Source organism: Cervus elaphus, chromosome 20 (genome assembly GCF_910594005.1).
Source record: "Cervus elaphus chromosome 20, mCerEla1.1, whole genome shotgun sequence".
NCBI classification, from domain to species: Eukaryota; Metazoa; Chordata; class Mammalia; order Artiodactyla; family Cervidae; genus Cervus; species Cervus elaphus.
Genome location: NC_057834.1, coordinates 76,272,974 through 76,286,554, shown reverse-complemented (window position 1 = coordinate 76,286,554; position 13,581 = coordinate 76,272,974). Strand labels below are relative to the sequence as shown.

At 44.0% G+C, this 13,581-nt stretch overlaps 2 protein-coding genes across 3 annotated transcripts in view; one reads left to right on the top strand and one right to left on the bottom strand.

Annotated features, from left to right (window-relative positions):
• The window catches only part of LOC122676766 (translation initiation factor IF-2-like), a 30,796-nt gene extending 25,983 nt beyond the window's left edge, over nucleotides 1-4,813 (bottom strand). The window contains exons 1-2 of the mRNA XM_043876350.1: nucleotides 4,505-4,813; nucleotides 3,982-4,453 (exon numbers count right to left, since the gene is read on the bottom strand). Of these exons, the coding sequence (XP_043732285.1) occupies nucleotides 3,982-4,453; nucleotides 4,505-4,813 (781 nt within the window). The remainder of the gene's footprint in view (nucleotides 1-3,981; nucleotides 4,454-4,504) is intronic.
• The window catches only part of LRRC8C (leucine rich repeat containing 8 VRAC subunit C), an 87,088-nt gene continuing 77,876 nt past the window's right edge, over nucleotides 4,370-13,581 (top strand). Inside the window, exon 1 of one of the 2 annotated variants that reach the window (XM_043878877.1) lies at nucleotides 4,370-4,622. The gene's annotated coding sequence lies outside the window, so the exon portion shown is untranslated. The remainder of the gene's footprint in view (nucleotides 4,623-13,581) is intronic. The other variant, XM_043878876.1, reaches the window with a different exon arrangement.

The following is a 13,581-nucleotide window of genomic DNA, read 5'->3' as shown; positions in this document are numbered from 1 at the left end:
TAAATGATAACAATACATATAAATATTAATATAAAGCTACTACTTAGCACATTAGCATGTATTTTGTAAATGCTTATTCACCATTATTTCCAAAGACTATCTCACAAGTTAGTGGGACCAAACACTTACATATTGTGTTTGCATGTGCACAAACATGCATGTGTTTTTGAAGGAGATATATAAATTATGATTTTAGAAGAATTTGACCCAAACTTTTCTAGAATCCTATTTTAAGTCCTCAGCAACACTACCCTTGCCTCTAGCACAATTCTATTGCCATTTTAGGATCAAGACCACATTTGACCACATTACCTCCTGGGCAACTTCCGGCTCACAGGACATTTTCTAGGGAAGGTTTCTCTTGTCTGAGCATTTTTACTGGCATGCAGTGAAGAATTTAAAAACTGTAGCTAAAGGTGGGTTTTGTCTTGCAGCTATTAACTCACAAAGTGCTAATGGTTGCAACAATGTTAACAACTGAAACTTAAAAACAACCACGTTTCCTGTTAGTTCAGGATCCTTCCCGCAAAGCTCAGAAGAGGTCTGCAGAGCAGAAGTGCAGAGGGTGGGCAGAGAATGCTGGGTAAAGTTCTGCTGGTGGTTTGGGTTTAGAATTTAGATTTTACTTTCACTATTACTGGGCAGGATCAACTGACATCCCATACAAAACACACAAGCATAGCAGGTTGATCTTAAAGAATGAGCCCAGCATTGAAAAATCAAGGTTTAAGCAGATACATGTACATAACACATAATTTTAGTATAAACTAAACTGTTGAGGTCTTAGAGACTGTAGTTTAATACAAATTATACTGAAAGTCAGAACCAATACAGGAGATGGAAATATTTTTAAACTTGTTCTTTCAAAATTTGTTGCCAGGTTCTCTGCTAGTATTGATGTACAAGTGAATAAAGAAACAGTAGAGAAGCAAAACGTAAAGAGGTAAGTGGTGGCGTGCAACGGTGAAACAGAGATTCAAAAGTAAGTTCTATGGGAACACAAGGAAGAGAGAATTATGCTTGCCCGGAGCCCGCAGAGCTCTACAGAGAAAGTGACTTTTGAAATATGCTTTCAAGAAATGAGATAGCTCAGGCTGTTCTTTATTGTAGCCAACAACAAGATAATGTAATATAATCACCATTTCCATACAATCTACCATGGCAATTGCATACATTCTTTCTAAGCCTCACTGGAACCTTAAAAAGAAGGTATTATTATTCCAATAAAGATATGGGAAATGGGGTTCAAAAATTAAGAAACTCATGATCGCATAGCTGGTGAGTGGCAGATTCAGGATTTGAGCCCAGATCTATAACATTCCGGGCTTTCCAGGTGGCACTAGAGGTAAAGACTCTACCTGCCAATGCAGGAGACATAAGACATGAGTTTGATCCCAGGGTCAGAAAGATCCCCTGGAATAGGAAATAGCAACCCACTCCAGTATTCTCGCCTGGAGAATCCCATGGACAGAGGAACATGGTGGGCTACAGTCTATGGGGTCACAAAGAGTCAGACACAATTGAAGCAACTTAGCATGCGAACACTACATCATTCCAAATTTTGTACCATGGTCGTGAGTTGCCCAGAAAGATCTACTTTTGTTCCCTATTGTCAACCAGTATATGGTTAACTACATAGAACTTATCCTGGCAGCCCATCTGGAATGCCAAACTTTGGCCTAAAGGACTGAATATTAAACGAAAGATCAAAATGGTAGCCTTGGCCCACAGGGCCCTCTCTTTTCTATGAACTTCTACCACATTTAGTTCCAAATGATTTATACTGAGTCAAGTGCATGCTAGATTCCCTCTCCCATGCTCTGTGAACACCTGGAAATCAGGGAATAAGCCTTATCCTTCTTTGAGACCTTCAGGGTCCAGCAATCACAGAAGCTGGCTGATTGCTAATTCACCTAGTGTTTTACAGAGGGCTTGATAAGTGTGTGTGTTGATTTCAGTTAAGCTGACTGAAGTGAGGTGACTATAGACTTAAAGCCTACATTCTGTAAAATAAGAAAAGGAAACCTAAGCAGTACAATATAATGAGTTTCAGGCTAGCGCCTCTCAGACTGCAGGGTACATGGGAATCACCTGACTACACACAGAACTGTCCAGCTCATCCTACTAGAAAGCAGGCACAGAGTAGAAAAACGGATTGCAATTAATGGGGTGGAGCAGGGAGGGACTCAGCTTACAGGGACTCAAATCCATTTCCAAGCTTCATTGCTGTTTCCGGTTCTTTTGTTCTCTGAGCAATAGTGCAAGTCACTCACTCTGTGTCAGACTCTTTGCAACCCCATGGACTATAGCCCACCAGGCTCCTCTGTCCATGGGGATTCTCCAGGCAAGAATACTGGAGTGGGTTGCCATGCCCTCCTCTAGAGAATCTTCCCAACCCAGGGATCGAACCCATGTCTCCTGTACTGCAGGGGGATTCTTTACTGTCTGAGCAATGAATTGTAGTAAATACCACAGCTACCATTTACTAAGTACTTATAAAGTGTTTGGCCCTGTTCTTGGTGATTTAAGTGTGTTATTTAATTCTCACATCACCCTATAGTACTATACTTACATTTTTGATGGGGTGGGGGGAAGTAGCAGTAATTTCCTTACATTTACACAGAAAAAGCAGGGATTTCTTCCTGGTTCACCTCAGTCCAAAGTCTAGGATTGTGCTTCCTTGACACTGGGCAGTGAGGCAGCATTTCAGGGAGGACTAAGCTTGAGTTTAGGAACACAAGGAGGATAGAGGTGCAGGCAGAAAGCCTCTGGAGACCAAAGCCCTCCACAGGATATTTGTGCCCTTAGTGATCACCTCACTGTTTAAATCCAGGTAAGGTATTTAACCTGAGTTAACTAGTTGACTCAGCTAGTACCTGGTGGCCTACAAGGTACTCAAATTTTTACTTAAAAAAATTTTTTTTTGTTTGTTTGCAGCAAATTGCTAGTCAGCCTCTGTCTTTTCTCTAGGAAACTTCCAGGAACTTTTCCCACCTGCTATCTAGGAGGAAGGCCCCACTTTAGAATTAAGTGTTGTTCTCTAGGTTAATTAAGGCTAATGTTAGGGTCATCTCCTAAGGACTAAGAGGGTTGAATGTTTTCTTCTGTGAAAGACACCCAACAACAGTACTGGAATTCGAAAACGTGTAGGAATTTGCCAGAGGAGCATGGAAAAATCAGTTAAGACTAAGAAATCAACTTTTTGACAAATTTTAATTTTGACTTGGAGATAAAAATGGGGTAAAAGGAGAGAGGCCTGCTTTCTTAAGGTTTGGTGTGTAAGAACAAACCAACTAGCAAAAAAAGACTAGCTGTCTATGAATTGCTCTGCTGGCATACGCCCCTCTTTTCCTGAATGCCAACACAAAGCAATCGTTTAATTGTTGGTGCTCTTAGAAAAACTCATATTGGTAAGGCATTCCAGAAGATCATATATTACTTAGTAATCTTGTCTGTACATTTTTCCATTGGGGAGATTTTCTATTCAGGTGACTCGGCTTTCAATAAGGCAGAGTTCGCTTTTCACCCTGAAATTGGGTAGGGAAAAGTGAAGAAAAGCGTGGTTGGTCGATTTAAGAGGGGAGGGGGAGAGGAAGAAACCCCCTCCCCCATACTCTAAACAACAGGTGGTTTTGACGAGAAAGATCAACTCCACGCACAGTACGAAATTGCAGGCGGAGCATTCGATTTCAGTCCCCCAGAACCTGGCGCCAGGTTGTCAGGCTGCGTGAACAAGGAGGTTCCTAGCGGTGAGCAAGCTCAGGTGTCAAGGGAACGGCTCCTGGGTTTTACGGTCCAGGAAAACTGGTTTTTGCCTTTGTTCTCTGTCTCTCTAAGTGTGTCCCACCACCCCCTCCCACCCTTCTGCTCATCTGTGAGGGGAGCAGGATAGTGAGGAAGGATTATCTCCATCCTCCCCAGTCCTTCCGAGGAGTGCCCAGAAGGGCTATTTTTAGTGGTAGCGGCTCCCCTCCAACTTACCCCGGGGTGGAGCTGCGACTGTGGCGCGGCCGCCAGCGCGGGGAAGCCTCGGGTTCGGGATGGGGAAGGTAGTGGCCCCGGTCCATTCCTCAGGCACTGGCCGCCAGGTGGGCGTTCCAGAGGCCGGAGGGGCTCCACCGGCAAGCGGCGGGAGATCTTCTTGGGCGCCCTGAAGGAAGTCCTCGGCGGCCGGCGGCTGTCCTGGGCGGCCGGCCCGGGCGCGGGGTGGTCTCCGCGGGAGGAAGTTCCCGGGCCCGGCGGCCTGCGTCACAGCGGGCTGGCACCGCGGAGCCGACCGGCGGGCGGCGCGGCGACCCCGGGGCCGGGCGCTGGGCGGCGCTGGCTGCCGCTGGCCCGGCTGCTCGCGGGGCGGCGCTGGAGGCGGCTCCGTCCGCGGCCGGGGAGGCGGAGGGGAGGAGGGCTGCGGGGCTGGGGCGTTAGCTGCGTCCCGGCTCGGAGCCCGCGAAGAGGACTAGGAGGAAGGCGCCGCCGTGGCCGCGGCCGCAGTGCTTCGGGGCGCGACGAGCCATGAGCAGCCGCCCGGCGGGCGACCCCGCTGCCGCTGGCCGCCGCTGAGCCCAGCCGGGAGACGGCTTGCCGCTCCCCAGCACCGTTCGCAGCCGGCACCCTCGCGCCCAGAGGTAAGGGCGGGGACCGCCGAGGGATGGGATGGGATGCGATGGAGAGGGACGGCCCGCCGAGGACCGCCGGCTCGGTCCTCTAGGTGTGCTGGAGCCACGACTCGCCCCGCCTCGTTCGCGTCCCTGCCTTCCCCCGGCTCTCGGGCGGGCGGACTGTGGGCTCCTGCCCGGCGTGTGGTCCCTGGAGCCATCCGCTGCCGGGGCTCGGGGACCCGCCAACCCTTACCCCACCCATTCCGCGCCAGCCCAGCGTCGGGTGAGAGACCCCAGCCTGGCGCCAAGCGCAGCGCGGCAGGTTCTGCGGACTTGGGGGGATGGGGCTGGGGGACCAGGAGAAAACGGGGCCACGCAGGGGGAGATCGTCGTTCTTTTCAACCTTAAACCTCCCTGAGACCTCAGGGTCTTTATCTACTGGTCAACTCTTCCCTTACCACCCCGAGCCCCTGAAGTTAGCACTTTGGGGAGAGAGAGGAATTAGGTCTCCGAAGAGAACGAGAGCGAGATGCCTGCTCCCCAGCAGGACCCGAGGGGAGAGAGGGTTTCGCTGGATCTCGCGGGCCCCAGAAACCAGGTGTCTAGGCCGGCGATTGACACCAAGACCGCTGCTTTCGACACAAACCCAGGCTCGCTGGTCTTTCCCTTTCCAGCTGGTTCTCAGCGACGACACGGCTAGGGATGGAGTTAGCAACTCAGCAACCTTAGGATGTGCTCTGTAGAAGCTAATTCCTTTCTTCTCTCCCTCTGCCAGTTCTTCCCTCCCCCACCCACGGTATATATCGGATTCTAGTCCCTTCAAAACCTTGCTCTCTACCTAGCTTTGGGTGCCACGGACACCTAGCCCACATCCCAGGACTGATATTTCCAAGGGTTAAGGCCAAACTTCACTTTCGAATTCTTTTTAAGCATTTTAAACTCCCAGAAAACCAGTTAGGAAACACTTTCAAGTCGCTATCCACCTTAAAGTTAAAAAATAAGCACCCATCAAACTGTGTGTGAGTGCCAGCAGCGTTGGGCAGAGGGAGATTTGAATGACTATTTCATGCAGACTTATGGGGGAGGAACAGGTAAAGGAAATGGCAAGACTTATTTTAGTCACACATTTCTCACAAGCTATCACTAGTGGATAGTGTAAAAAATGTAGCTTTAACCAATAGTCACATTTCCGGACAGGTATATAGTAGTTTCCTAAGGCATACTGGAGGCTTCTTCATGGACAAGTTATTAAAATGCCTCCAGATGAGAGATGAAGGCAACTGGTCTTAACTCTCTTGGCACAGTAGGGCACCATCACCTCAGCAGTCAGCTTTATAGTTTTTATTTTTCTTTACATTCTGTTTTTAAATGTTTTGTGTAAACCCCAAAGGTAAGCCATACTTCACAAAATTTGCTCAGATTCATAAACCTGTGGACATGGGTAACAGATTAAGGGTCTACAGTTTCAATCTGTGATATTTGCGTTCTTGTGACTTGCTTAGATAGGGAAGACTGTGGACCTGACCCAGACTGGCTTTGCTTTGGAGTGATCAAATACTCTCTTTAGGTCAGGTTGTTTATTTGCTTTTGAGGGAAAGGTGGGGAGCAGCTTTGCAAGGATGGATGCTTTTCATGGTTCACATAACAGATTTGACCACAGATAAGGCCCACTCACCCACCAGCAGTATCAGAGATAGCAATCATGTTTAACAACTTTCTTAGTCATAAAATGATCAAAGCCTTTGTTAACGGTACTAATCTCTTATTTCTCAGATGGACTAGGCACTTAAGGAAATGTGTTTTGAGAAGGGAATGCTTTTAGTATTAAAAAAAAGTGTCTAATCTTTACCAATTTGTTAATGATTCTTAATAGTCTGTACTTAAGTTGTAGTCACCCATAACTTCATAGTAAAACCCAAGTTTAAAAAAGAAATAGAGTGGAAATACACACTTATTTTGTCAAGTGTGGTGTTAATAATCTAATATGGAGCATTACTGTAATACAGGTTTCACTAGATGCCTGACATGCGTGATCTCAAAATGTGACAACAAACTCTTAAGGCAGATGGCCATTCACACTTCACAGAAGAGAGCGGCTCAGAGTGTGTGACTTATCCAAGACCATACAGCTGAGTTAATGCCTGAATGAAGCCAAGCCTCTAGTTGTCTTTTTTCTTTTAATTTGTATTGAGGTATAATTGATTTACAGTGTTGTGTTAGTTTCAGATGTATAGCAAAGTGAATCTGTTATACAAATACATACTTCCAAATCCTCCAGTCTTAATGATTTACTTTTTTGTTATTCAAAGCTGCCTCTCTTTTTTTCCTAAATAAATTTATTGTTAACTTACCATAAGGACTGTATGAGGAAATGGGGGATTAAGGAAGTCAGGTCACCTGTTCAGGGTTTTCTGGTATATAGCAGAATTCACATTTGGACTCTGGGCCATCTGTTTTCCAAACCCCTCTTCTTGTCACTGCTCTCTATTATATGACTGATTTAGAGCTTAACCTAATGAACATTTCACTCTGGCTCATCAGCTATTCTCATTCACATGATAATGATGCCCTCATGAGCTGCAACACACTCCCAAAGAGTTTATACTCAATCCCTGGAGTGCTGGCTATGTCTGCAGGCCCAGAACACTCATGAAAGCATATTGCAACCAACAAGGTGACAAGTATCCTAATGCAGGTATCCTTAATTCACTTAATGTCTCTTAAAATATAAATCTTTGTAGACTGGTATGGGATAAAGGGCATGGCCTCAAGATAGGAAAAGCTGGTACAGATTCTGGCTCTACTGCATAGAACAAGTGCCAACTAATTCACATTATTGAGCTTCTCTGAGCCACAGTTTCTTGGTGTGATAATGGGCTTATAAGTAAAGCCCACCTAGCTGGATCATTGTGTGCATTCAGTGTAACAGTGCTTACAAAGGACAGCTCCTGAAACCTGTGTGTTGTGTGTTCAGTCACTAAGTCGTGTCTGACTCTTTGCCATCCCATGGACTGCAGCACACCAGGCTTCCCTGTTCTTCACTATCTCCTGGAGTTTGCTGAAACTCATGTCCATTGAGTCAGTGATGCCATCCAACCATCTCGTCTTCTGCCACCCACTTCTGCTGCCCTCATTCTTTCCCATCATCAGGGTCTTTTCCAATGAGTCGGCTCTTTGCATCAGGCGGCCAAAGTATTGGATCCTCAGCTTAAGCATCAGTCTTTCTGATGTATATTCAGGATTGATTTCCTTTAGGATTGACTGGTTTGATCTGTTTGCTGTCCAAGAGACTCAGGAGTCTTCTCTAGCACCACAGTTTGAAAGCATCAATTCTTTGACGCTCAGCCTTCTTTATGGTTTAACTCTCACATCCGTACATTACTAATGGAAAAACCATAGTTTTCAGTATACGGACCTTTGTTGGCAAAGTGATGTCTTAACTTGTTAATACACTGTCTACATTTGTCATAACTTTCCTTCCAAGGAGCAAGCATCCTTTAATTTCATGGCTGCAGTCACCATTCGCAGTAATTTTGGAGCCCAAGAAAATAAAATCCGTCATTGCTTCTACTTTTTCCCCTTCTACTTGCCATGAAGTAATGGGACAAAGGGCTTCCCAGATGGCACCAGTGGTAAAGAATCCGCCTGCCAATGCAGGAGACATAAGAGAAGCGGGTTTGATCCCTGGATCAGGAAGATCCCCTGGAGGAGAGCATGGCCACCCACTTTTGTATTCTTGCCTGGAGAATCCCATGGACAGAGGAGCCTGGTGGGCTACAGTCCATAGGATCACAGAGTCAGACACACCTGAAGCGACTTAGCACAATGGGACAAAATGTGGTCCTGTCACCTAGTAGGTGCTTAGTAAATGGTAAGAATTACTGTATTCTACCACTGATTGAAATTTCTGTTTAATTTTACATTTGTATATCTTACATGCATATAGCATTTAGTCAGCACTGTCATTGATTCACTTTTTTATATAAAGGCCTTAGCTGCTTTTTAGCATCTTTAACTTTTGAATCACATCCTTTTTTTTTGTAGTCTTGACTTATAAACATTTACTCACCTTATGTAGTTTTTCCTTTGCCCTACTCTGCACATTTTTTAGAATATTAATAGCCATCTTTCAATGGGATGGAATTTGTATATCTTGGCAAGTGCACTATCCTGTTTTCTGCCTCTCCTGATATCTCAGCCTTGCTTATCACTCAGAGCACCATGGCAATCCTAGTATCTCCCCACCACATACCTCACCCTTCGCCGAGTCTCTACCAGCTAATGTTTTGCATCTACTTCAAGGCCCAACCTAAATGCAACCTCCTACATGAGCTATAGACCTTCCTTTTTAATGATTTGTCAGTTCACTTATAATTCAGATAACATGTCCCCCTAATGATTTTTACATTTTTTAAGGTTATTTGTCCAGGTAATATCCTACAAAAAACTGTAAACTCTTTGAAGATAGGGACATTTTTCTATTTCTTTATATGCCTTGCTTCAAATAAAACATAGATAGTTTCGATTTCCTGAATGAAAGATGAGTCAAATATTCAAAGAGAGATCCTCACAATAATTAGGAAACACACCCAAGTTATTTGTCTCTGTTACATGAGTAGTGGCACCCTCCTCTTTATTCTGAGACTTGTTCATCCCAGCCTTCTTCACTCCTTTAACTGGCATTCCATTTACTGGAAGGCCACAGTTCTTCAAAGCCTTGGCCATTAGGTACCAGGTAAGATAGCTATATTTCATTGATCAGTTGCTTCCATGGTGGTATAGTAACCTCATTAGGTTGTAAATATATTGAGTACATCAACAGTATTTGAATAGTTTGGCATTTTAGATGAGGTAATGATCCTGATGGATTTCTTTAATTAGGATTATAATTTACCTGTGGGAAAGAAATGCAGGTTTCCCCCATTATCTGCAAGCAGAGTTCCTCTGAAAATTTATGTAAGCTGAAATAGCATAAAGGGAAGGAACAGTTATCTTAGGACACATCTTACTAACGGATGCACAGAATACATGGAGATAAAGCGAAGATGCTCACAGATACTGTTCAAAGTTATGGGGCTTGATGTGGAGATGCTGAGTGTAGCTCTTGGGGAAGGAGCTTGCAGTGCCACTGTTGCTGCTGCCCTGGGTGTTCGCTGCTGCTGTATTTCTGCTTACTGCAAAACCAATGCTGAACACTATTTTTGCTTTTTGCCTTTCTTTTCCATAAGTGCAAAAATCCTTTTTGGATTTCTTTTAGTTAGTCAAATCAGGCACCACTATAGGTCTTTCATAAAAGTGAAGTAGTGTAAAGGGAACTTTCAAAAAGCTGGTATACCTGTACCTGCCTTAGAGAAAAGGTTGAGATAATAAGCAAGGATTTCAAACCCTTTGGTTGAAAATAGGACTAATCATGGCACACTGTGGAGGATACAATCAGATTGACTTTCATGAGAGAATTCAATTTAGTTCAGTTCAGTCGCTCAGTTGTGTCCAACTCTTTGCGACCCCATGAACTGCAGCACGCCAGGCCTCCCTGTCCATCACCAACTCCCAGAGTTTACCCAAACTCACATCCATTGAGTCGGTGATGCCATCCAACCATCTCATCCTCGTTGTCCCCTTCTCCTCCCACCCTCAATCTTCCCCAGCATCAGGATCTTTTCAAAAGAGTCAGCTCTTCTCATCTGGTGGTGAAAGTATTGGAGTTTCAGCTTCAACATCAGTCCTTCCAATGAACACCCAGGACTGATCCCCTTTAGGATGGACTGGTTGGGTCTCCTTGCAGTCCAAGCGACTCTCAAGAGTCTTCTCCAACACCACAGTTCAAAAGCATCAATTCTTCTGTGCTCAGCTTTCTTTAGAGTCCAACTCTCAACATCCATACATGACTACTAGAAAAACCATGGCCTTGACTAGATGGACCTTTGTTGACAAAGTAATGTCTCTGCTTTTTAATATGCTCTCTAGGTTGGTCATAACTTTCCTTCCAAGGAGTAAGTGTCTTTTAAAAAATGTCATGGTTGCAGTCACCATCTGCAGTGATTTGGGAGCCCCCCAAACTAAAGTCAGCCACTGTTTCCCCATCTATTTACCATGAAGTGATGGGACCAGATGCCATGATCTTAGTTTTCTGAATGTTGAGCTTTGTCACTCTCCTCTTTCACTTTCATCAAGAGGCTCTGTAGTTCTTCTTCACTTTCTGCCATAAGGCTGGTGTCATCTGCATATCTGAGGTTATTGCTGTTTCTCCCGGCAATCTTGATTCCAGCTTGTGCTTCTTCCAGCCCAGCGTTTCTCATGATGTACTCTGCATAGAAGTTAAATAAGCAGAGTGACAATATACAGCCTTGACGTACTCCTTTTCTTATTTGGAACTAGTCTATCGTTACATGTCCAGTTCTAACTGTTGCTTCCTGACCCGCATACAGGTTTCTCAAGAGGCAGGTCTGGTGGTCTGGTATTCCCATCTCCCTCAGAATTTTCCACAGTTTATTGTGATCCACACAGTCAAAGACTTTAGCATAGTCAGTAAAGCAGAAATAGGTGTTTTTCTGGAACTCTCTTGCTTTTTCAATGATCCGGCAGATGTTGGCAATTTGATCTCTGGTTCCTCTGCCTTTTCTAAAACCGGCTTGAACATCTGAAAGTTCATGGTTCACATATTACTGAAGCCTGGCTTGGAGAATTTTGAGCATTACTTTACTAGCGTGTGAGATAAGTGCAATTGTGCGGTAGTTTGAGCATTCTTTGGGATTGCCTTTCTTTGGGATTGGAATGAAAACTGAACTTTTCCAGTGCTGTGGCCACTGCTGAGTTTTCCAAATTTGCTGACATATTGAGTGCAGCACTTTCACAGCAGCATCTTTTAGGATTTGAAATAACTCAACTGAAATTCCATCACCTCCACTAGCTTTGTTTGTAGTGATGCTTCCTAAGGCCCACTTGACTTCACATTCCACGATTTTTGGCTCTAAGTGAGTGATCACACCATTGTGATTATTTGGGTCGTGAAGATCTTTTTTGTACAGTTCTTCTGTATATTCTTTCCACCTCTTCTTAATATCTTCCGCTTCTGTTAGAATTATGTGAGAATAATGAGAGAATTAGCATGGGGAAAACACCCAGATAGTCTCACCACAAATATCAGAGGTAGAAAAATTTTAAAGGAACAGGTAAAAGAAGTGAAACACTATAACATTACTATACTATGCTATATTCTCTCTCTATATATGTGTGTGTGTGTGTGTGTGTGTGTGTATATATATATATATATATATATATATATCTCACACACTATAACACCCTATGACAATAATAACAAATACTATTATTTATTATTAATAATAGGTCTGCTAGATATGGGTCATTCCTGGACTATAGAAATAGGAAAGAGACTGTGGGGTCAAGATGGGCAAGAGTGGAAACTAGTGTGGCCTCGAATACCTAGAACAATAACGTACTCCCATTCGCTCTCAGCACAGCCACAGAAGGGCAAGAGGGTAATCTCAGAACTTTACGTAAAGTAGATAGTTCGGCAGATACAGTGAAAATCTCCTAAACATATTCAAAGGTAGAGAATACCTGAACTGTTTTCCAATATCAGGCGTGAAACAAAAAAATAGCCTGGGGTACCTACGTAAAAGTGTAACACACTGTCGCAAGTTCAGGGAGTGAATTTAAAATCCTTTTCTGCTATTGGATGGGTTGTCCTTTTAGAATATGATTCTACAGTCTGTGAATGCCAGTCAGTAGAGACATGGTAATATTCAGAAAATGAATAGAGTTAAGAAAAGAGAAAAAGGCAAAATTCAAGAACCGGTTTTAAGAAAAATGTTGTAAAGCTTAGGGAAACAACTGAAAGTGTTCTAGACGACTGGGCATTTGAGGTCAAAGGCATCCAGGAGAACTATAGGTTCTTTCAAGAACTCAGAAGAATGAAAGCTCTGTCCTTACTGGAGATGGGTGGGAAGGAAGAGCAAGGAGGAAAGTTATTTTGGCTGAACTCAAAGACTGCCCAAAGGTAGGAAGCGCAGGAGTAAGTAAGGAAGCTTACTTAAAGTAAGGAAGCTTATAGGGAAGCATTTCTCAGCATTTCTTTAGTTCATGCCTACCTTCCTTCTAGAGATACATATTTTTAGATACATTGTAATGCCACAGATACCCTGTCTATCTACCCACTTAGGTACTGTGGCCTGTTGGCAGGCTACACCTGAACCCACTCCAGTATTCTTGCCTGGAGGAGCCACACAGACACAGGAGCCTGGCGGGCTACAGTCCATGGGGTCACAGAGTTGTACACAGCTGAGCAACTAAGCATAGCACCTGGCAGACCAAGTATTTGACGGACAAGATTGCCCCCCCTGTTGAGAACAAGTGGAGGACCATGATTCTAGACTATGTTTGAAAATCACAAATGAGCCATGTGGAACTAAAAGACATGAAGAACAGTGTATACATACACATTTTTCCTTTATAAGAAATCATATTGGCTCTTAAGCTGAAATATGTTTGTAAAAATACATCTTCCAGTTGTATCAGTTGCATCTTGACAACATGATTACATTCATGAAGTTATCTTCCAGACATACCTCTACCTGCATTCTTTTGTTTCAGGGATGGGAAACCCTCCCCAAACTTTAAATGCACAACATCTTTTATTTACTTACTTCTGTTACGCTGGGAAGGCTCTAATACTAACCATTCATTCTTGTGATTGTTCAGTTTTAATGAGTATAAATTAGTTTGTCTTTATTAGAGCATTTGCATTTTATGGCAATTGTTTATTATTATGAAACACTGTGTTCCCTGTCTAAGAAATTTTAACTCACAACAAGTAGATATTTGGTGGTGGGGGTGAGACTTCTGAAGTCACTGTTAGCTTTTTCGTGTTTGTTTCCATGCTCTGGTTCCATAGGGAGCATAAGCCTGGGCTTCTGACATGGAATCTCAGAGCTTTTTAGGGTTAGAGCTTTTAGGAGCTTGGCTT